This window comes from Ambystoma mexicanum, chromosome 9, assembly GCF_040938575.1.
Source record: "Ambystoma mexicanum isolate Mex_15411 chromosome 9, UKY_AmexF1_1, whole genome shotgun sequence".
In the NCBI taxonomy this organism is placed as follows: Eukaryota; Metazoa; Chordata; class Amphibia; order Caudata; family Ambystomatidae; genus Ambystoma; species Ambystoma mexicanum.
In genome coordinates this window covers 1,303,280,069-1,303,302,611 of record NC_090931.1, presented here as the reverse complement: position 1 = coordinate 1,303,302,611, position 22,543 = coordinate 1,303,280,069, and the positions used below count along the sequence as shown (strand labels likewise).

Sequence of the window (22,543 nt, the reverse complement as noted above, 5' to 3'; positions counted from 1 at the left end):
CCAGGGTGAGAGGATAGAACCCTGGGGAACACATGTGGAGAGAGGTGGTGGAGAGAAAGGACCCAAGTTCGGCCTGAGAGTGTCAGTCCAGGAGGAAGAAGGGCCTGTTAGGACAGTTTTTCTGAAGTCCAATTAAGGGCCTAGCAAAACCATTCTACTGAGGCAGTACAAGACTCCACTCTTAGTATAAGGCTGTACCACCTGAGTTCGGGGTAGCGTAGACAGAGCAGCCAGGCTTATCTTAGGAGGGAGAGAGGGCAGTAGATACAGTACAAATGAAATTGTCATACAGATGATCCAAAGAAACACTGAAACACTATGTATTGTAAAAATGAAGGATTTATTTAAATACAGGCAGGCCCAGATAAATCTAGGGGTTAAGTACTAACACATTATATGAAATCACAATATAAAACACAACACTATACTTGAAAGTACACAGACCCAAGTATAGACCTTATTTGGAACACCTAACAGTAGTTCTAGGAAAGTCAAAGCCTTGTTGTACACATTTAGTATAGGTCCAGCCTATTCTTTGGGAGTAAAAGACCAATGGTTACTTTTAGATTAATTTTGGTAATACAAGGACAATAGGCCCTTCCAGTTGTACAGTGACTCTTGGAACAAATCACAGTCATCTGGACAATATACTTTTGGTGAATAGTGAAACATTTATTCAAGGTGCAGTAAAAACCTATAACTACTTTTGTCATAACACACAGTTATACCAGGTGAGTAAAACCTAAGGAGGTAATATACAATTACAGATGCTTTGGAAATCAGGGAACCCCAGATTGAGGTAAGCAATAACTCTGGTAACTTGTTTTGGATGGCACACAGCTAACACAAAGTAAAACCCACATACTTTAACTTCACAATGAAGGGAAGAGTAAAACCCAATGTCACTATTTACTGAATAGTTATTCTAGGTAGGCAACAGCCTAATGTAGACTTATTAAGGACAGGCTAGCAGCAAGTCAGGGAAAGCAAGACCCAGTTGGGGGACACTCATACAGTTATCCTAACAGGACTAACCTGGTGATACCAACAGTTGGAGGACACTCATACAATTACCCTAAAGGAATAATCTGGTGAAACCAACACATTACTTTTGTAAAGAGGCACAACCTAATCACAGGAGAGTAAAATACCTTCACATCTACTTTCTTTTAGACTGGTAAAACAGTGGCTAAGGAAGAAAATATGTTAACCATACTTTTAAGAATAGTGCATCACACATTCAAGATCAGTGAGAACGTTTGTAACTGTTCACTCTGAGAATTACAGTTACCCACCAACTCTTTACAAGTAAAACACTAGATTTCTTTTCTAGGCAGAAGTCCCAATCCCTTCAAAGTCTTTCCCTTAGAGCATGAGTGTTCTCAGTGGCAGAAGAGGGTGGCGTCACTAGGACTAGTGACCAACAGGCAGTGTTAGAATACGTTCCTTAGTAGCAAAGTTCCTTAGGAAAACTGGGCAAACAGGGGAGTACTTTACTTCTAGGGTTAGAAGAGGGTCCAGGGGCTTCTCAGAAGACACCCCAGCAGGATTCTAGCATTGGGACTGTGTGTACTGGACGAGGGACCTCCCAATCACAGAAAATACCCCAAAGCTACACAGAAATCCCAACAGGATTAAGGTAAGTATATACCCAAGCCAACACAGTACCTCAGCAATGAAGAAGAGATTGCAGCAGGAGAACTTCAGGGACAGCAGCCAAATACCCGGTCAGTGGATTCCTTGTCCTGGAGACTGAACACAAGACCTCAGAAGGGACTTTGTAGCAGGGATCGATGAAGGTTCTAGGCAAGATTTCTCTCGCGGCTGAATGCGGTTCTGCGGGTTTGGCGCCTTTTCAAGGAGCACAGAAAAAAAGACAGAAAATCGCGGTTGAATTCTCGTAGTTTCAAAAGGTCCAGCACTCCTGCGAGGACTTTTCAGACTCGATTCGTGTCTCTGGAGATACACGATGCCCACAAAGTTTCAGCGAGATTCGGAAGACTGTGCACCGCACAGTGGCTGGAGGTCCCAGGGTATTGGGGTATTGCAAGAACGCAAGGTCGCAGCAACACGTGGGATGGCTCAAAATGCAGGTCATCTTGAGTCTAGTGGGTCTCACCAGGCTTTGGGTTCGGGTCGTCATTTTCGGAGACCCCAGGTCGATCGGAAGGAAGGGCTGCAGCAGGCTCTGGTTACACAGCAGGCTCTCCGGTCGCTGGAAATCATTCCCGCCACTTTTCCTTCATCATCCTCTTCAGTTTTCTGTTCCAGTGGTCGACATGATTTCAGCTTCCAGGTTCAGGAACTACAACACAACCTCTGCATTCTCTCCCCGCATTTTACAAGAAAGGGGCGTTTGGCTGTCCAATCAGGACAGCCAACCCCACACTGGGATTTGGCCGAGTTAAAAGAAGGCATAAAACAAAGGAGGGGGAAGTTGGACTCCTCCCCCCCACTTCCTGTGCTTACAGACTGACTGGAGCCTGGGCGGGGTGTCGAGGGGACTCCCACCAAAGACCAAACTCAAACAAAGGAATTTCCCGCCCTGGATGTCAGGGGAAGGAACAAGAAATGACAAGAAACACTAAAATGGCAGAAAAAGAAGACAGGGGCCATTTTTGTAAAATTAAAACCCTTGGGTGCCTTTACTGCAGCTGTGATTACAGCCCACGGTAAAGGTGCACCAAATTAGTAAAATATATCACTGCCACCAGCCATTAAAGGTAAGCTTGTCACTAACAGGATTGTTACAGTTTTAATGTGAAAGGGGATACATTGTATCTCCCCAGCACTCCACATAAGGTGGGGTGTGCTGGTTTCACAGAATAAAATGTAAAAGGGATCCAAAGATCCTTTCTACCCTTGGGAACTGTAGTTCACTCAAGGTTAGCACAAGAGTTAAATGGGGAGCCCCTAGAGCAACCCAGCAACAACAGGCACTTATTGCCAATAGGTTGTTAGACATGATAACTTTAAAAAGACACTATGGAGAGTCTTAAAAATGACACCCATAAAAAGAGTTAAAGAGTAGGTGAGTGTGGAAAAAGGTTCCAACTCACTGAGGTATTAATGAAAAATATCCCACTAGAAAAGCGAAACGTTCTGGAGTTAACCAGGAAAGGAAGAGTTGCCAGCTCTGTGGATTTCTTACCCAACAGGGCCCGATTCGTCATGTCCATGTTCTCACTGAGTCGATTGATCAGGATGCCGTGATTGGCTGTGCCAAAAGCAGAGGAAAGGTCAAGGAGGATGAGGACAAGAAAGAAGGCTGGAGTCAAGATTACAGAGCAGATCTTCATGGATGTTCAGGAGAGCAGTTTCCGTGCCAATGGTTGCTCTGAAACCAGACTGATGGTCATGGAGACAACCAACAGATTCAGTGTGGAGGGTAAGCTGGGAGATGGCCAGCTTTTCCAGGAGTTTGCCCAGGAAAGGAGTGATGGAGATCGGGCGATAGTTTACCGGACAGGTAGGATCGGCAGAAGGCTTTTTAAGGAGGGGGTGCACAGGGGAGTGCTTGAGGAGAGAGGGGAAAGATCCAGTGGTGAAAGAGTGATTGCAAAAATCAGCCAAGGATGTCAATGTGGTGCTTGATGGTTCTGGAAGAACAGCGGAACACCCGTTTGGACGACACTTTCATAGATCGGATTTGTCCAGAAACAGCCAGGTGCTGTCAAAGAGAAAGGAGAAAGAGGAGAAAGGAGGAGGAGAGGGAGAGGCGGCCAGAGGGCGGGAGAGGAAGAGACGAGCAAGGACAGGATGCCCTGAGCTTTAATGGTGAAGTGAGAAGCCAGAGCCGTACAGAGGGCCTGGCAGCGAACAGGATAGGTGGAGATTTCAGAAGGATTGGCCAGCTACCTTGAAGATTTTAAAGGGTTTGGCCATGTTGTTAGAAGGGGGAGAGAGGGGGAGAGAGGGGAAGGGGGGGTTGCTGAAAAGCCCCAGAGGAGGGATTTAGCTAGCCCTCACCTCCTGTAGAAGTGGATGACCAATGGGCTGCTCTTCTTAGTTCCAGGGAGGAACTTAAAGATCAGAAAAGATCAAACCAAAGAGGCCAGCAGGAAATCCAGAGTAGCAATCCGCGTAAAGACGCGGGAGACAGTGCCCCCGATAGAATGAGAACCACACAAAGGACGTGGTGGAAGGAAAGCATTGGCTCTGCAGGTACAGCAGCTGCTTCGACGAAGGCGGGGAAACCCAGGAGCCCAGAACCATTGAAACACGAGCATCCCGAAGCCCAAATGCAGAGCTACCGAAAAGGAAGGACAGATGCAGGAGAAGCACCCGCGTAGATCCATGTGAAGACGCGGAACCGACAGGGCCAGAAATCCAGATGCAGACTGCGAGCCCTACCGCAAGGAAGAAAGTACGCAGCTGAGATTGCTGTCAACGACAGATATGGCTTAGAAAGCCCAGATGTCACTAAGGAAAGCAAGACCATGCAAGGAGATAGAAGAAACCCACTAAACAGGGCTGTGAAAGCACAGCGCCCACTGGAGGCTAAGAAAAGCAAGACCCGGGAAGTGGGGTATAAGAAACCCACTTAACGGGTCTGAGAAAGCCCAGACCTGTCTGGGCGCTAAGAAAGTAAAGACACTGCAAGAGGGTAACAAAAAGACACTAAGGGTGAGCAAGCCTCAGGCCACCTGGGGCTGAGGAAGTAAAGACCAGCAAGGGGACCAAAGAAGCAAGCTAAACAGGGTTACCAGAGAGCATAGCCCACCTGGGGATGAAACAACTACTGCAAGAGAGGGTGAAGCAATATATCCCACAGGGCTAGCGAAGCCTGTAGGCCACGAGGGGCTGAGAGGACTACCCCATGAGGGGGTTGAAAAAAAGTAACCGGTCCGATCAGGCTAAAGAAGCCCACAGCCTACCTGGGGCTGAGAGAAGGACTACTCCAAGAAGGGGATGAGAAAAGCAATAGATCCGGCAGGACTAGAGAAGCCCGTAGCCTGCTTGGGCTCAGAGAAAGACTACTCCAAGAAGGGGTGAGCAAAGCAACATATCCGACAGTTCTAGAGAAGTCTGCAGTCCACAAGAGGCAAAAGGAAGTCCAACCCCTCAAGGGGGTGGGAAAAGCAACCAATATGATAGAGCCACAGAAGCCCAGAGCCCATTCTGGCCTGAGAAAAGGACTACCTTGGAAGGGGGTGAGATAAGCCACTTATCCGACAGGGCGAGAGAGGCCCGGCCATAGCCCACAAGAGGCTGAGGGAAGAACGACCCCCACGAGGGGGTGGAAAGAGCAGCACATAGGCTCATAGCCCACCCGTGGTAGTGAGGGGTGAGTGGAGAGTACCTTACAAAGAGGAGAAAGAAAAAAAAAATACTAAGCAGGGCTTGAGAGGTCTGTGGCCTACCCTAGCCCTAGGATAAGAGCGGAGACAGGCTCTCCTTCTCCTCCCTACTACTCCTCCCCCCCCTCACTACTCCCTCCACCCTACTACTACTCATTCCACCCTCCAGCACACTATTACTCCACCCTCCACCACACTATTACTCAACCTTCCACCACGCATTCACTTCACCATCACTCCTTACACTATCCTATCTAAACACTAACCACACAACACACAAACTGCAGAACCACTTTTCACTCCTAAGCCGATACCTCACCTGCTCCATGAAACTCCTCCACATTCCGCAACTCCCTCCTTTCTCTGTCTAGTGTCTTGGTGGTTCCCCACCTTCATTTTTTCCTTCACCCAAAAAACCCAAACTTCCTGCCCCCTGCTTAAGCTTCGCCCCCCCCACCCCCACGAATGTGAGGATTGGATAACTGTCTGGCCACTCAAGCCCGGTCTTCCTCACTGTATCTGCAAGTAAGACTCATAAGAAGGGACTTTCCCCGCAGGGCTCGCTGCGTACCACTTATGGCGGCTTAGAAAGTTCAATGCTCCCATTGGTGTTCCAGGATCCTTCCTAGTGGGTTGATACTCTCATTGGGGAAGGATTATCTCTTTTCTCCTTTTCAGCCCTGGCAGTTTAGGGGACATGTTCTATGTTGTGCAAATCCTCCTGTGCGCGCTGCCGGTCCGGTAAGGCAGGTCTTTACACTGTATCTGGTCTCTCGTTCTGAGCAGTGGGCTGCTGCGGTCAGGTCTCTGCAGGGCTGTGAATTCTCTTCATGGCATCTTTCTCCACTTTGTTTCAGGTCTCTTTCACAATGCTCTGCATGTGGGTCGTTGATGTTGCTTTTCTTGCTTGCTATTCACTGTTGACTTTGTCCCCAGGCTGGTGGTCTCTGAAAATGAAGAGATACTGGCCAGTATCTGACATGAAGCAAGTCTGGTAATGAATCAGAAAATACTTCGCTGGTCTTTATGGTAACTGTGGAAAATGTGTGCCACACTATGCATACATTGCATCCCATACAAAGATGGCCGCCGACTTTTCCTCAAATCGTCCTCGTCACGTCGTCATATTCCTGTTCACGTCCTAGGCGCCGACCCGGAAGATGGTGTCAAATGGGGCCGATAATGTTCTGTGTGTCGCAACGACTTGGCGAGTCTTTACAAAAAAAGCTTGTGTTGTATACCTGGATTCTTTCGGCCTTCCCCTTTCCAGTAGTCATCCTGACTGTCCCACTAATTCCAATTCTTTTCTGTAGTCTACCTACCTTACTCTACTGCTTGCCTCCCGGCGGCTCTGGAACCTCCAAACTCTATCGCTCATCTCCTGGTGATCCCGACGTTTACCACACCTGGGGGAATTCCATTGAATGCTGTTCAACTATATTCCGATCTACAAGGTTTCCTCCCCAAGCCCCCCAATTAGGGTGTTCACCTTTCTTGGCATTTGCCGGACCACACGCGTCACATTCCAGAGTTTGCTTCACAGTGGGATCTGCGTGTGGTTTGGCTTGTGTACTACACCCCATGAGTGCCTGTGTTGAAGAAACAGGTACATGTCTTTAAACTGTGCATGCATGATAAGGGTCTGCAAACAAACATGCTAGCACAAAGGAGGATGGGGGCCAAGAATAGGTGCCCTCTCTGCTGCCACCATCCGACTCATGGGTAGGACTGGACTGGCTCTGGATTCTTCCATGGTAGGCCTCTCGCACAGTGAAGAGGGGGTTCCCGTACTCCGCTTGGCAGGGCCAGGTTACTGGCCTTGTCACAGGAAGCACATGCATGTTCGCTGTTGGACAGCTGGGGGTTTGTGGATGGCTTAGCTTTTCCATTGTAGGGGGCAAAGGAGCAAGAGGGGTAGTGATAGTCCAAGGAGGTGGGACGAGTGTCAATTAATTGAAGGTCAGTTTGAAGAAGCGTGAAAGTGAAGGAGTGAGGATGTGACTTGGTTCAGCTAAGAGGCAGATTTGACATTTCTGTGAGTGATAGTCGAGGGAGGGGTGGGTACTCTACTGACTAGGCAAGTGAATGAGCGAATAATCAGAGGGGGAGGGATCAATAAAGGGAGCGCAAGGCTAAGATTAAGACGAGATTGAGAGGAGGTGGAGGTTATGGAGACTCAGCAGGCATGTTCAGAAAGAGTGATATGGTAGGGAGGTTGAAGGAGCCCATCATGACCAGGGGGACATTGACTGATAAGGACGGTCTTCCTTCCCTATAACCTAGACATAAAAGCTTCAGCCATACTTATCAGTGGAGTCAGGTCGGTTGCTAAAGTTTATGCATAACAAATCTCAGGCTACACAACCGAGAATCGGAACAGATGCTCATATGCATGAAGCATGACTTCTACAGGGCATACTACGAAATCCCACTTCAGCAACAAAATTCCTACATTCAGCAACATGGTTGCACTCAAGGTCTATGTAACATTTTGAAAAAAAGATACAACAGCATGCAGTGAACGTTCATCATTTCCCCCAGACAACCGTGTCCTTTGATTCATTTCCAATGGTGGAATCTTTCAGAAGGAATCTGGACAAAGGACAGTGAGATCTGTGGCAGGTCAGAAGACATTACCTTTTTCTTTAATAAAAGCACATTAAGGAAACGCCCATCTTTCCCCATTTCTATGGGGTATTCCCTACCTAACAAAACTAAGGGCCTTGTCAGTCGTCCGTGAATGTCTTAACCTACCACTATTGTTAACAACTAATGACAAGAGAATGGCTCCCTTCTCCTGGGTTCTTGCTCCCCAAAAGGTTATGTTCAATGATTAACTTCAAATTTTTCTTGGTGACTTCTTTACTCAGTTCACACATTTCCTTTAATACTTATTTCTCTTCTTGTCCTGGCTCTCTGAGAACTCTTTTTTCTTGTCAGTTTCTATTATTCATCGATTGCTTACTTCTTTGATTCTGTTTCCAATATGTATTCTTCCCTTTTCCCAGGGTAGGGTTATCCAACCTTTCTGTGATTCTTTGTTGAGGTTTCTTTTCCTCCTTTTTGATTCAAGTGTTTTGACCTCTGTTGGATGGATACCCTTCAAGATATAAGTTTCTTTATCCTTACTCTCAGGCTTTCTTCCCTCATGTTTTTCCTTGAACGTTGATGCTTTCCTTATGGTGACTATAGGAAGTCTGATTACTCCAAGAGGGTTTTACCTCCAACTCTTGTCCCTCTTGATTATACTCCCAATATTTTTACTGAGACGAGTAGGAATAGTTTCAAAACTATTCCCCTTTTCTTCTCACCAGTGTATTTTCGTTATCTCGACTGCCGAATATCAGTAGTCTGATAACTGTCCTCTTTTCCTCCTCATTCTCCAGGTTATTTCCTGGTTATCTTAACTTATTTGAATAAATTCGTATTTTTTATCATGATTTTCATTCACTTCTCACTGATCTATTGCCGTTCTATTGACACGGACAAGTATGAAGCGCATGAATGTTCAATGTTTTTCATTCACTTTTCTTCTGAATGCTATATTTTCATTATAGTGACTGGGCCGAGTATTAAGGTCCATATAAATATTTACCATCTCTCCAGGTCTCCAGAGATCCCGGTTACCTGCTTCTCTCGGAGAGAACGTCACTGGGTTTCAGTCTCGTTCGGGTTCCCTTCTCTCCTTGCCTAGTCCCCAGCCTTTAACTCTTTCACTCTCTCCTTCACGGTCTTGTCCTTCCCCGACAGGTGTTCAGTATCTCCAGTACCAGTTTGGTTCCTGGTCTCAGCCACACAGCGGTATCCGCGTGCTTGATAGGATCTTCGATCCACGACTGACTTTGCTGCCATGCCACCGCTTGCTGCTTCGTTTTCTCTCCAGTCGATAGGGCCCACATCATCGACACCGGTTCAATAACCGGTTTGAAACTCCCAGGAGTTCCCAGTCTCCTGCCCTTGCAGAGATGACGTAGCTGTTGGCCTTCCCCCAGCTTAGCTTCTCCTCCCTTGCTCTCTCTCTCGTGATCGATGGAAGTCCTTCGCCTTCGTTGTTCATCATTTTCGTCTCAGTAGAATGAAGTTCTTCCCTTAAAGGGGCAGTTACAACTTCAGTTTCACAATAACAGTCCTTGTCCTTCAAGGGACTCTCCCGGTGAGGTACCGCTTCACTCTACCCCTGGGAGGGTATTTCAGAGCATGCTCACCTCCCTAGCCCCACCCCTTAGGGAAGAATGGACTAATTCCTGCGATTCGTCAATAGAATAGTGCTCAGTTACTGGTGAGCAGATTAATATGGCTTGACCAAGCCACTGAAACCTACAACCACCCACCATAGAAAGACATCTTGCAATGGTCTGAATCATTACAATTTCCAAAACAGGCATTTTGCTTAGCAATATTTTGGTCTTGTTCCCATTCTTCAGATTGATCAAACAGCTCTGTAAAGGATTCCAATATTTTCCTTCACACAATGCTTGGTTCAAAAGGGGAAACATACTGGTCATTGATTTGGAAATTCATTCAACTGTTGCTTAAGGGTAGAAGCCAAATAGAGCGATTATAAAAGAGGGAGCTTCCGATATATATTCAAACATATTTGCAGTTCAAAACAAAAATAAATGGTTAAGCACCTTTTTTTCCCAGCTGACACTTTATTGGGTCCTGCTAGCCTTCCGGTAGAAAGTGCCTGTAAAAAAAGAAGGAACAATAAATGGTTTCTTACGATTCCTTTTTTAAACAGTTCCACATTCTACATACAAAACAGTGGAAATGCAATTTGTAATGGATGGTTTAATGGATTACATTATTGGTCCTTTTGTTTTAATGGCTAGCATGAACAAACAGAGAAGAAGATGCATTTTCAATGTTATCTTTGCTGATATGGTCCACATCTTTATAAATGCAAAATGACATTTTTATCAAACATATTTGAATAGCCCACATTATGGAAATAGAAAAACATTGGCTAGCCCCTTTAGGAAACGGATACTCTGTCTGGCCTCTTCCAGTCTGAGTAATGTCATTTATAATAGGAAACGGGCATCTGTACCACAGGGAATAAATATCCAGTTATTTATCAACCTCCAACTGTACTTTTTCCACTTCCATAGTGTGCTACCTTTTATCTATTACTCCTTAACACAGATCCAGAAAGAAAAGCCACCAAAATGTAGCCTGTGGCTGGAACACAGGTCTGGCGTCAATGTATTTTGCATGGAATATTCTTTATTTCATTGCCGAATGAACGCAACTATTTCTAGCTTGGTAAGTCATCCCGTTACAGAGATCATTTTTTTTTTGCTTTTCGGCATTACGTTTTGTGGTCTTCTGCCGCCATCTACAGGTCATTTGTAGAAAAATGACATCATCGTACTGAACTGGTCTTGCATATTTTTTTTTGTCGTCTTATTTCTTTTTAGGAGATAGAGTGTCTTTTCATGGATTTGTTTTGCAATGATATATGATATGGCATGCATAACGCGCCTGTTCACAAGTGTTTCTAGGCGCGAAACTCAATACATGTTAATTTCACGAATGAATTGAACACCAAATTTTGATTTACCTGCAATTTAAAATCTCACATGAATATCATTTGTATGCCTACTCTGATTATTTGCAGTGTGTGTTTAGCAGCGAAAATGGCCATCACTGCTAACACTGCAAATAATCAGAGGGAGCATACAAATATGACATTAACATGAGAAGTTATATCAGGGGATAAATAAACATTTGATGTTCAATAAATTAGTCAAATTAAAATGGATCATGTTTTTCCGTTGTGGCAAACAAATATTTGTTCATCTCTTTGTTGAATATGAAATCAAATCTGAGAATGGACATCCCAGGTGAAGCCGGGTACTTAAGCTAGTTATTAAATAAAAATGGTGGCACCATGGACACCTTCTAAAAGCTATGAACCATGACCTGGATCGATTGCCATCTTCCTCACTATGAACGCTTTTTCAGCGGCTGACCACTACAAGGAGATGGATCATCAAGTATAATGGACAAATGTGAAGAAAACTATCAACACAGCGGATAGAAGGTGTGGCAGGTCTACAGAGAAAAGGATGGCACGCTCATTAAAAGGAAAATTGCCTAGTGAACTGGTAAAAAGGAAAATCTGGATATAATCCAATTTTATGTAAACTTAATAAAAAGGAGTCAAGGAAAAGTATAAATACGCAACTATTAGAGAAAAGAATGGTTACAGATGGGGTATGTAAACTCTTTAACGCAGGTCTAAATGTGAATTAGAACGTTTTGGGAATTGTAAACTAGGTGAGCTATGGGATGGGCGTAACGACTAAAACGTTCAGTATAATAATGAACTGAAGATAAAAGCACTCGTTTTTTTATGTTAAGGTTGAATAACTAGTGTTTTAAATATACAATTCAGATTTTCTTGTGAAGGGGACAATGTGTACGGTCATCTCCATAACATTTCCTTTCACCAGTTCTGCTTAAGTTCAGCCCATCTCAACTCATTCCTTTACTCTTTTTTGCCCCCTCATTTCTTTCTTGCTCATCTCCATTTATTCTGCCTTGCAGTTGAAAAGATTTAATAAAACGCCAAACTCAGCACTTAAGTGTTTTCTTAATGTAATTATAGTATACAGCAGTTCGTAATGAAACATTATACTCTTCCAATGTAAAACACCTTTTGATTACAAAACAAGCCTTAATTAAAAACCTACCTATAAAAGCTTGATACCCATATCCATAATCTTGTATTTGCAGAAGTCATTTGATTATGATGGGATCCAAACTGATTTACCAGTAGATCTACGAATTCTTCATATTCCTGTGTCTTTTAACGGGTATTCTCCCTTTTGATCTTAATTTGTTTCTATAGGGGGTACAGATGATCAGCATTCATTTAAGTCTGCCCATTTTTAGCCTAATCACATTTTTCCATTTCCTTAAGTATTGTATCACTTGCAGTGAAGCTTAGAAACTTGAGAGAGGGTGGGGGAAGATATTAAATTAATTTCAAAGAAATCAAATTGTTACTCAACTCATTGGCCGTCACTCATACCGTTGGCCAACATAGTGAGCTAATGAGGACATAGCCCTGTTCTTTCAGTAGTTCTAGTAAACTTGGCACATGTCTACGTGGGACATCAATGCCGCAATCTGCATCAAATTGCTAAGCCTTCACATCACCCGATGACTGGGCACTAGACATTGACACCTCTTAGAAATAACATAAGGTCATCTGGATCAGTAGCAATCCAATCATCAATCGCCCGTTTCATAGACTAATACTTGATTTAAATGAACTTTTCCCAGGAGGTCATGAAGATTCATTAAAAGGGGGCGTGGCTAGTGGCCAACGAAGATGGCCAAAACACCAACCCTGCCCCAAATCCTCCCTAACCCATGGATCCATACACTGGAACCTTTGTAGCACATAACCTGAAGCACAGATGAACAACTGGTGAAGGTGGAGGAGAGGGTGGAAGAGGCACCCCTACAGACAATCAGCACTGCGGACCAGATGGAACAGCGCTGCCTTTGAGCGAAAAATGACGGCGGCCGTGAAGGAGCTGAAGCACCAGCCGGCACTGAATCAACAGAGCTACCAAGAGAGCCAGGAGATCCAACACACCAGCACAATCAGAAAAATATAAGGCATGCCGATCTGGTCAGCAAAGAACAAACAGGTAAGGGTGCCAGAAGGCAGCAGCGGAGCATCTAAAAAGTCGGGGGCAGAGGATAGAACTCATGTTAAACAAAAGCTAGAATACTCACCGTCGACGTAAGAAAGGGGAAAATAAATCAGAAACCGACGAAAAGTGAACAAACAGAGGAAGGGCAAGAGAACCATACAACACAAGCTAATATAAGGTCAAGCAGGCGGCCATCTTGAAGTGGGACTTGTGCAGGGATACCAAAGATAAAATGCAAAACACCACAAACTGGAAGGAAAAATAGTTCCAATAAGGAACTCAGAATCAACTCAGAATAACAAATCCCAGTGAAGAATAATAGAAACAAAGCAGGACCAAAAGGCCAAACAGGAAATCTATATATAATTTATAAGGGAGCAATACGCAAGGCATGAAGGCTGCCATAGGGAGCATGGCAAACTAACATCAAACCAGACAGGATCTTCTTGCAGAACAGAGCCACAGAGATGCGGGTGCACAATTGTTGATGGTGGCAACTGTATACCTCCTGCTCCAAGAGAGGACACCCTTGAGTGCAGCAACGATTGATGAGCAGATATCGTAAACGCATGCAGATCTGAGTAAATTGATTAAAGAAATGAACTCTCAGGTCGTCTTGAAGAAGATGATGAACAACTAACTAATAGGGATGGCAGTAGACAGGATTGAAGGTCTGGAGCAATTGCAATATAGAGTCTTGGAATTGGAAACCATAGATCACAACATTAGAGGGAATGGAAAACAACCCAATTGACTATATGCAAAGGCTAATACTGCTACTCACTGGCATCACATTTGAACCCCATCTCGCACTACAAAGAACGCAGAGTATCCAGCCACAATCCAAACAGCAGAAAGACCGTAAGGCCTGGCATTGTAGTCACGCTAAAATATAGCTACGCTGAGTGCAATACTACAAAAAGCTAGAAAAGCCAACCCGTTCTTGCATGAAGGATAGAAGATATATATCACAAGACGACTCCTAAGAAAAAAAACATTAGAAATGCCTAAACAGACCACATCTCAAAAGATGGGACCTCAGATATGGCCACCTAGATCCAGGCAAGACTGTTGATCACCAGAAGTAGTACAGCATTACCTACAAAACCTGGATGAAGGGGCATTGGAAACTCCAACTCATTCTCCAAACATGCCCCAGCACCTCTTGAAATGAGATCCAGAACAAACAGATAGGAAAAACCTTGAAAAATGTAGATATGAACCAAGCATAAGTACCCCTGCAACGGTCGAACCCTCCTGCAATGAATCAACAGGAAAAACTAAAGGGACAAATCGAGATTGCCACTAAAAACGCTACAGAAAATCAGTCAGAGGAAGAACCAAAATTCAGCAGAAATACTCCAAGAAGGCCAAAGTATCCAAAGATGATATACAAAAGAAAATGCTAGACACAAAAACAACCCCACCTCTCTCCGCCTACGTGAAGACACAAACCATGACACCATGGGAGAAGGGAGGGACGCAAGTCCGACTCTCTTCAATTGAAGCCACAGTAGGAGGTTTCTCTGCGTTCGTAACACTGGTTTACCAGAAGTTAAAGTCTTACATGGTTTATCTGTTGAGTTATTATAAATTCCCTTAGTTACACATTACCTCAAGATGTACAATGCAGATCCAAATACAATATGAATGCAGACAACATACACACATTTTCTCAAAAATATGAACAATTAACAACGGAGGTAAATACTAACAGACATTAAGATACACACATTCATTCAATAGTTACACAAAAACGGTCTGAATGGTTACATTAAAAGGAAAGATAATTCTGCAATATCTCCAAACCAAAAATGTTGACATTGCCCCAATACAGGAAACGCACCTCAGCCCTGAAGAAGCAGAAAAGCTAGCAAAAGGGTGGGTGGACGTGGTGAAATATAGTTGCTCAACTAATGATAAAAAAGCAGGAGTGGCCATAGTACAGAAAAATAACCTACACAACAAGATAGTTAAAACATGGACGGATGGTGAGGGGGGAGAATCTGCCTTGTGAAAAAAGTGCAGGATACACTTCTGATAGTGGGATCAATATATATGTCCCCACAGAAGACCAAAGCGGGGACCATACCTACATAGAATGCCAACAGAGATCAGGGACAAACCAGTTATCCTGGGAGGAGATTGGAATTTCGCACTAGAAAGGTTTTTAGAAAGATCAAAAGGAATGGATAAGATGGGGACCAGAGACTGCAATGTACTGAAAGATATCATGCAAGATCACAGTCAAAGTGGAGGATAATGCACCAAAAAGGGGAGAGAACAAACACATACGCACTGTGAACATGACACGGGCAAGGTTATACTGTTTCCTTAAATCAAGTGCGCTAATAAATTCGATAAATCAGAAATAACATACTACACTTAGGAATCTCAGACCACGTGCCATTAACACTATGTTTATCATTAGATGGTACAGGCCCGAGAGGGAGATGGCACATGAACGTAAGCCAAAAAAAACACACTGGTACAAAAGCTAGACTTACAGAACTCGCTAAAAGAATATCTAGAAATCAACGAACAATCAGTAGCCAGTCCTGTTGTACTATTGGCCTCAGTTAAGGCATTTATGGAGAGGAAGCATGATAAGAAGTGCATCCTACAATAAAAAGAAAGTCCTAGAACTACAGGGGGAATAGAAGAGGAATTCAAAAACCTCACAAGGGAATACTTGGAACACCCCACAGAACATAACCTACAGGAACTCACAAGAGCAAATTTCTACCTTAACTTATTGTTCACCAAAAAGGCTGAATATGCCCTCTTCAGACTTTGGCGCAATACGAACAGGGGGAAGAGGTGGGAAGCAGCGAGGCTACTAGCGTCACAACTTAAAAAGAAACAATCAGAACAGAAAATAATGCTGCTAAAAACCAACGAAAACCTGAATATAAACCGACCCAAATGCAATAACCAACACATTCACTAATTTCTATGCAAACCTCTACAAATCCACAGATAGAAGCACCCACGACGAAAGGTAAAATTTCCTTGACTCACTTCACATACCACCACTAGACTCCCCACAGAAGCAAACACTAGCAGCACAAATAAACAGTCAGGCAGGCAATTCAGTCAATGGTAAAGTCATCAGGAGATTATGGCTTTTCTTTGGAATTCTACAAACTGGAAGTTAACACTGGATCGCCCCCTTAATAACAATTAGAACCCTGGGCCGGTGAATACGCCTTTCCTATTGGTCAATTTGCGGGCTATAAGAAATGTTATAGCTTGCGAGCTTGCAGTTTTTTTCATCATAGCCTGCAAATTTGGCCTTTGCTTGTTTTGTAGCTCGGAAAGTCGAGCATTAATAATGCTTCACCTCCTCTAGTGGCCTTCTTTAAAATAACATTTGCCTACAAATACCATGCCTCTGTTTTCTTTAAATGCATGATGGCTGGGGGGGTTGCAGTGAAGTCAGAGGGACCCCTTTACTTGTCCCTCACTCGCAGTGCCGGCCTTAGCTGCAGCAGCGCCCTACACGCACATGTTATGGGGGGGCAGGATGCACCACTTTTTTTCTACGTCCCCGCTCCCACGCCTCGCAGGGAGCTAATCACTGGAATAGGGCGTTAATGCTAATGCTCAAGTGCACCATTCCAATGCAAACCGCCTCGCTCCTGCGTCGGAGCGAGGAGATAATCATGTGAATAGGGTGCTGATGCAAAGCATCAGCACCCTATTGTTATTAAATGTGCCCCGGGCGGGTGCATTTAAAAGGAAAAGGGTGCCTGCCTTGCCTTCTCCCACTATGCCAGCTCGGGGGAGGCCTTGAAAGACTCCCCTGAGCTGGCATGGCAAGGGACTAATGGCACCTGGGGGGCATTGCGCCCTGCCCAAAGGCCAGCCCTTCTCACTCCCCCCACCCACATCCTGTGAGCCTGAGTGCGCACCTCAGGCTATGCTCCCTCACTTACCTTCCCTGTGCCCACTCCCTCCTCACTGTGCACTCACTCACCCTCCCCCCCTCAACTATCCTTTCTCTGCTGTCCCTCACTCTTCTGTGGTCCTTGCTTGCCTTCCTTGCACTCCTCCGGTCTCCACTTTCTGTGCTCTGTCTCACACTCACACCTGCTAACTCCTCCCTCTGAGGGCATGGTGCCAACCCCCCTACTGTGCCCCTTTATAAACAAATATTCTGCGTGGAATATTTCCCCACCAAAAAAAAAAAAACATCTTTCAAAAATAGATATATTTTTACAAAAAGCTTTTGTGCGTTTGCCCATGGTTCTAATAGCTTTATAGACCTCGCCCTCGGGCCGTACCGTCGCTATGGGCCCTCAAACCTCACCCAGAACGCCTGCTACGGCCCTCGCTGCAGGTCTATAAAGCTAGAATATGCACAAAGAAGCAGAGGACAAGGGCTACTTTCTGGAAGAGTACAACAAAGCCCTAAAACAGTAATCCCCAAACCAGGGCAGGATTGTACAGCATGTGCCAATTACCGACCCATATATCGCTAATCAACCAGGACATTAAAATATATATACCAAAATCCTATCCACAAGATTGCAAAAATATTTTGTGATACCCTTGCACAAAATTGGACTAGGCCCCGCTTACATTAGAAAAGTCGTCCTCCATCAGAACTCGGTGGCCAGGATAATAAACAACGGACATACATCAAACTCATTTCACATCAGAAGAGGGACCAGACAAAGGTGCCCCCATGCCTCCACCTTATTCCTACTAGCGCTCGGCCCGTTATCCATTGCTATAAGATCTAACCCAGATATAGAAGGCAAACAAACACATGCGAGGACCAGCAAACTAATTATATTTGCCAACATCCTCCTAAGCCTATTCAACACATAGAAGTCACTTGCAACCCCAATGAGTCTTATAGACTGCTTTTCACACCTCTCAGGATACAAAATGAATCGCTCAAAGTGCAAAGCTTTCCCAATCTCACCAAGTACGCCTACACCGGATCTGCATGGCTACAACTTCAAATGGATACCAACAGGGTTCAGGTATCTTGGAATCCACACATCGAACAACCTAAACTAAATGTGCTTCAAAAACAGACTCATTGTAGAGAACCATATCGACTGATGGGATACAAGTAATCAAGATGATTACAGGCAAGAGCTACTCTACGGCGACAATAGCAAACTAATCAAGTACCCAATCAAAGCTGCTAAAACTAAAAGCTGTATAGCAGCTCACAGACTACTAGACGTAGACCCATACCTGCAACTAGTGGCACCCTATTTGAAATAACTGGAAATTTAATTTCAGAAAGCAAAGGTTATGATGGGGTGACTGGGCAGAACTAGGCAAAAACATAAAATGTGTAGCATAACGGAGGTGTGACATCCTTCAACACTCTGCAACGGGGGCATGTGCTGTCCAAGCACGCGGTCCCCAGATGAGGTTCATACCAGGTCTTTTTACACATAAAAAACCTTGTAAATGAGACAGCCTGATCATTTTCCGGTGTACATTTATACACAGGTTTAGAGCAGAGGGCAGTGAAAAGGTCAGGTTACTTGACAGAAACCAGAACGCTTCTTTTGATTTATATCTACATGTATGCAATTGCAAGCCATGGAGAAAAGCCTCCGAAACAGAATATATTTCTCTGAAGCCTTTCAAAAAAACTGCACATTGTGATAAAAGGAATGGTCTCTTTCCATTCAGCTTCTGCTGTGTTGTGTGTAGATGCTCATCAATGCAAACACCAGCACTGTGCATATTTATTTTCCTAGCATTTTAGGATTGTATAAAATAAGATGGAAAACTAATTTGCAATTGAGAATTAATCTTTTATAACAAATTATGCTTTTCTTTTACCAGTGAAAGCAAACCAGTATTGCACAATTGTATTTTTCAGAGTTCCTGTGCAATATCAATTTTACACGTATAATTAAATTTACACTCCAATTATAAAAACACTGTAAAATGAGTATGCACTGTCTAGTTTACATCCATTCAACTTTGCAGTCAATGGGGTAAATTACTATAAATGGTCAGTGGCAGCAGAGTCTTTGCTCAAGGGTGAGTGATTGTCATTACACAAATCGCAGGTGTCAAAGCTTCTCCAATCTTCAAGACTACAATTGAAACAACCAAAACCTGACTCTCCAGGAAGCGCAACCGCTGTTCAAAAACAAACAAATGAAAGTTACATTTTTAATTGAAATAGAAACTCAGCAAAAAACTGTCCCCTGTGATAATCCAGATAGGTACTTAACTTTATGAAGCGCTTCATACATCATCCAACATCTAGGCACTGTGATTATTATACCTCAGTCGATACTCAGTTTACCGATCTCTGAAGGATGTTATAAAATAGCTCAGCCAGTTAAGCGCTCGTTGCTGCAATCTGTGTGTCATCTGTAGGTTGCAGGTTCGAATCCCAGCAAGGCCAACTCAGCCTTTTTTTTTATCCTTTTGAGGTTGATAAAGGAGAACAGACTTCAGTTTGGTGATAGTTGTGACAAATATGTTCCATGTACTGCGCTTTGCCAAAAGCGCAATATAAATAACCATTTGACCATGAGATTAGGTATATAATTGAGCATGGAGTCCTTGCCTCTCTGCGCCGTTGTATCATAACGTTGGCATACCATTAGGTAGTAATTGCTCCAGGGAGTGAGTACTTTCGTTAAACATCAAAAGACAAATCTGCTATCGAATCTCAACACACGCAATACAATGCATATTTGCTTTACTATGTAATTGGCTAGGTTTTTGTATTATAAACATTTAAATATATACAGGAGAGATCAAATGGCCAGACCGTAGAGAAATAATGCAAGGTGTATTCTGTCACAATGCAGCAAGCTGCCGCATAGTAATGATTTCCATACAGTTTTTGCACATGTTGGATGGATGTCACATACATTTTACTCTTGCAAAGGCAAAAGGTAATTTTTACTCTTGAAATCACATTTACTCTCAAAGTTTAAAAATAGGAATTTAAATACTCCCACCTCAAAAATCTTATCTGGAGCACTGCCGAGCACCAAATAGGGAAACATGCAACTAAGGGACTGCATAGGGAAAGCCACAAGATTCAAATATGAATACCAGAATCGCCTCCCCAATAGTACAATTCGTAGAGAAATGGAAAGGAGGCAAGCACATTATCGAAGACATAACCTGATCCTGACATCTACACTCCATAACAAGGTATCAACGGGTCTCAAGTAGAAATGGTAGAGTCTGCTACAAACAACCGTTACAGAAACACAATGGGATAGGATACTGAGTAGCTGTACTAAAAAGGTCTCAGAGAAGCCAGAGTAAAATTCTCAAAATTTAGATACTGCACAGGTGGCACTGGTCACCAAGTAGATCACACAAAGTGGGCCTATGCCAGGAAGATATGTGCTGGCTGTGTAATGGCAAAAGCATAAATATATTGTGGTCCTGTCTCAAATTACGGAAATACTGGGATCAAGTACTGGATCATATAGACTCGATAAGTGGAAAAACAATAGAAAGAAGCAAGGGCAATAATATTGCACAGCCTCTACGATGGGCCCGACACGCACACACATTGGAGTACGTGGAGAAGGGTGGCGCTGGCAACAACCAAAACTGGCATACTAAGAAACTGGAAGTCTTCCATGTGCCTGCAGTACCTGAACTGGCTAGACATGATGATTAAACTATCTGCATATGAGCAAGTTATATGATATTATTTGGTATTCATAACACGCCTTCACACAAGTGTTTCTACGCGCCACAAGAAGGGGAGACAGATGGCCTTGTGACATTCAGATCGTGCAAGTGCAACGAGAAGTGCAGGGTAGCGGGTGTGGGGAGAGATTCAGTGAAGGGGTACGAGGGGAATTGCAGTCAGGGCAGCAGGGCTCTGATTAAGTGGGGGGATGGCAGAGGACTACAAATGGTGCAGTAGTTAAGGATACCAATCAGGCGACACACACCGGACCAGGACACTTGGTCTTATCCTGTTATGTGGCGCTCAATAGGAATGCTTTTTCTTTCATTTCAATGAATTCAAATTGAGCCGATACCCGACCCGTCTCACACCCCCTTTTCCAAATACCCTGGGTCACAAAGGACCAGGAAACAGGCCGGTTGGTGAGAAATACAATATTTGTTTAGAAAATTCACACACATTTTTATATTGGGCAGCAATCACCAATGGGGGGATCATTACAATGGGAATGGAAGCAATGCACTTGGTTAACCTTCTAGCAGAACATATCCAAAGCACAATTGAATGGGAGCACTTTTTGAATTAGGATAGCACCCAAGTTAAGGTTTCCCCCTGCAATGTTCCCTCAGACCACAAATAATAATAATAAGCAGCAGGTAGTCAGGGATAAGAGGCAGCAAACAATCAAAATCCGACCTTTCATCACAAAATAGTGGGATTTCAGAATTGAGGCCTTGCTGGGATTTCAAATGCCTTGCAAAGGCCTAAAACGAAACTCAGATTCTGATAATTATATGTGTTTTGAAATAATGCTGTGCATATGTTTTATCACAGTATCAGAGAGGTTATATCACTAGCAACCATAAGGTAAGGTATCAAAAACGCATACAGTTCACAAAACAGATTTGAAATTGAAAACCCAGTGCAGTCAAATCACACGTTGGAAAGTTGCATTTTTACACAGAAGCAGTCTTAAATGCAAATACTTTTTTTTTTTTAAACTGGTGAAAAACACTGACTTCAAATGCAGCTTTTGGGCTGGGGAATAGATGTATATGACAGGGACAATATAGAGGTGAAAGGAGGGGTTTAAGTGGTGAATTGAGAGAAATTTGGAAGGAAAATAGAGCAGTTAAAAAGGGAAAATCGGTTTTGAAAGAAAGGCAAATTTGACTTAAAATAAATCATGTAATTTAACCCAAAAAAATACCACAGCTTCTCCCTTTGGGCATTGTGATTTTTAGTGGGGTTTCAGGATTGAGGCCTTGCTCGGATGGTCAGCAAAGCTTTTGTCCTGATGGGATAGGATCAGCTATGATCTTGCTTTTCAGTGGGATCTGGAGTCTGGCAAGATGAATGTGGAAGATCAGGAACTCCGGCGCAGGGTATTCAGGTAGAGTCCCTAAAGTTCTGTCAACCACCCTTTATATAGAGCCTGGTGACATCACAGAATTATTGGTGGGCAGAACTGATCTAGGCCTACCTCCAAGACTCAGATAGGTCAGCCCAAGTTAATCGCCTCCTCAAGGAGGAGTTCCAGTTTATGAGGTTGCATTTTATGAGGTAAAAAGCCACCCCACATCCCTTTTTGCCAAAATTGCCATAAATAGCACATTTTTATAGTTTGGGAATTTTAACAAATTACATAAGCAGGTTACATATTGTATGCAGAACATGCCAGTCCAACTCTGCAGTCTAACACACTGTTTCGCCCTTCTAATAATCTTTGGTCATTTTCAATGTGAAACATTCTGCCGAAAATTCTATAACTTTAGGTGTGTGTACATATCATGGGGCCTATTTCTGTAAATTTTTACCATTCCATAATATGTCCTTCCCCATGATTCACATTGTTCTGGCGTTCGTGTCCCATACATGCTATTGACAGCCAAGAAATCTTATTTGAAAGCCACGAA

General features: G+C 43.7%; 1 protein-coding gene across 1 annotated transcript in view; it reads right to left on the bottom strand.

The window, feature by feature from the left end:
- Positions 1-22,543, bottom strand: part of CCDC14 (coiled-coil domain containing 14) — a 384,504-nt gene that overhangs the window by 313,950 nt on the left and 48,011 nt on the right. Inside the window, exon 2 of the mRNA XM_069616670.1 lies at positions 9,932-9,987. Coding sequence (XP_069472771.1) covers positions 9,932-9,987 — 56 coding nt within the window. The remainder of the gene's footprint in view (positions 1-9,931; positions 9,988-22,543) is intronic.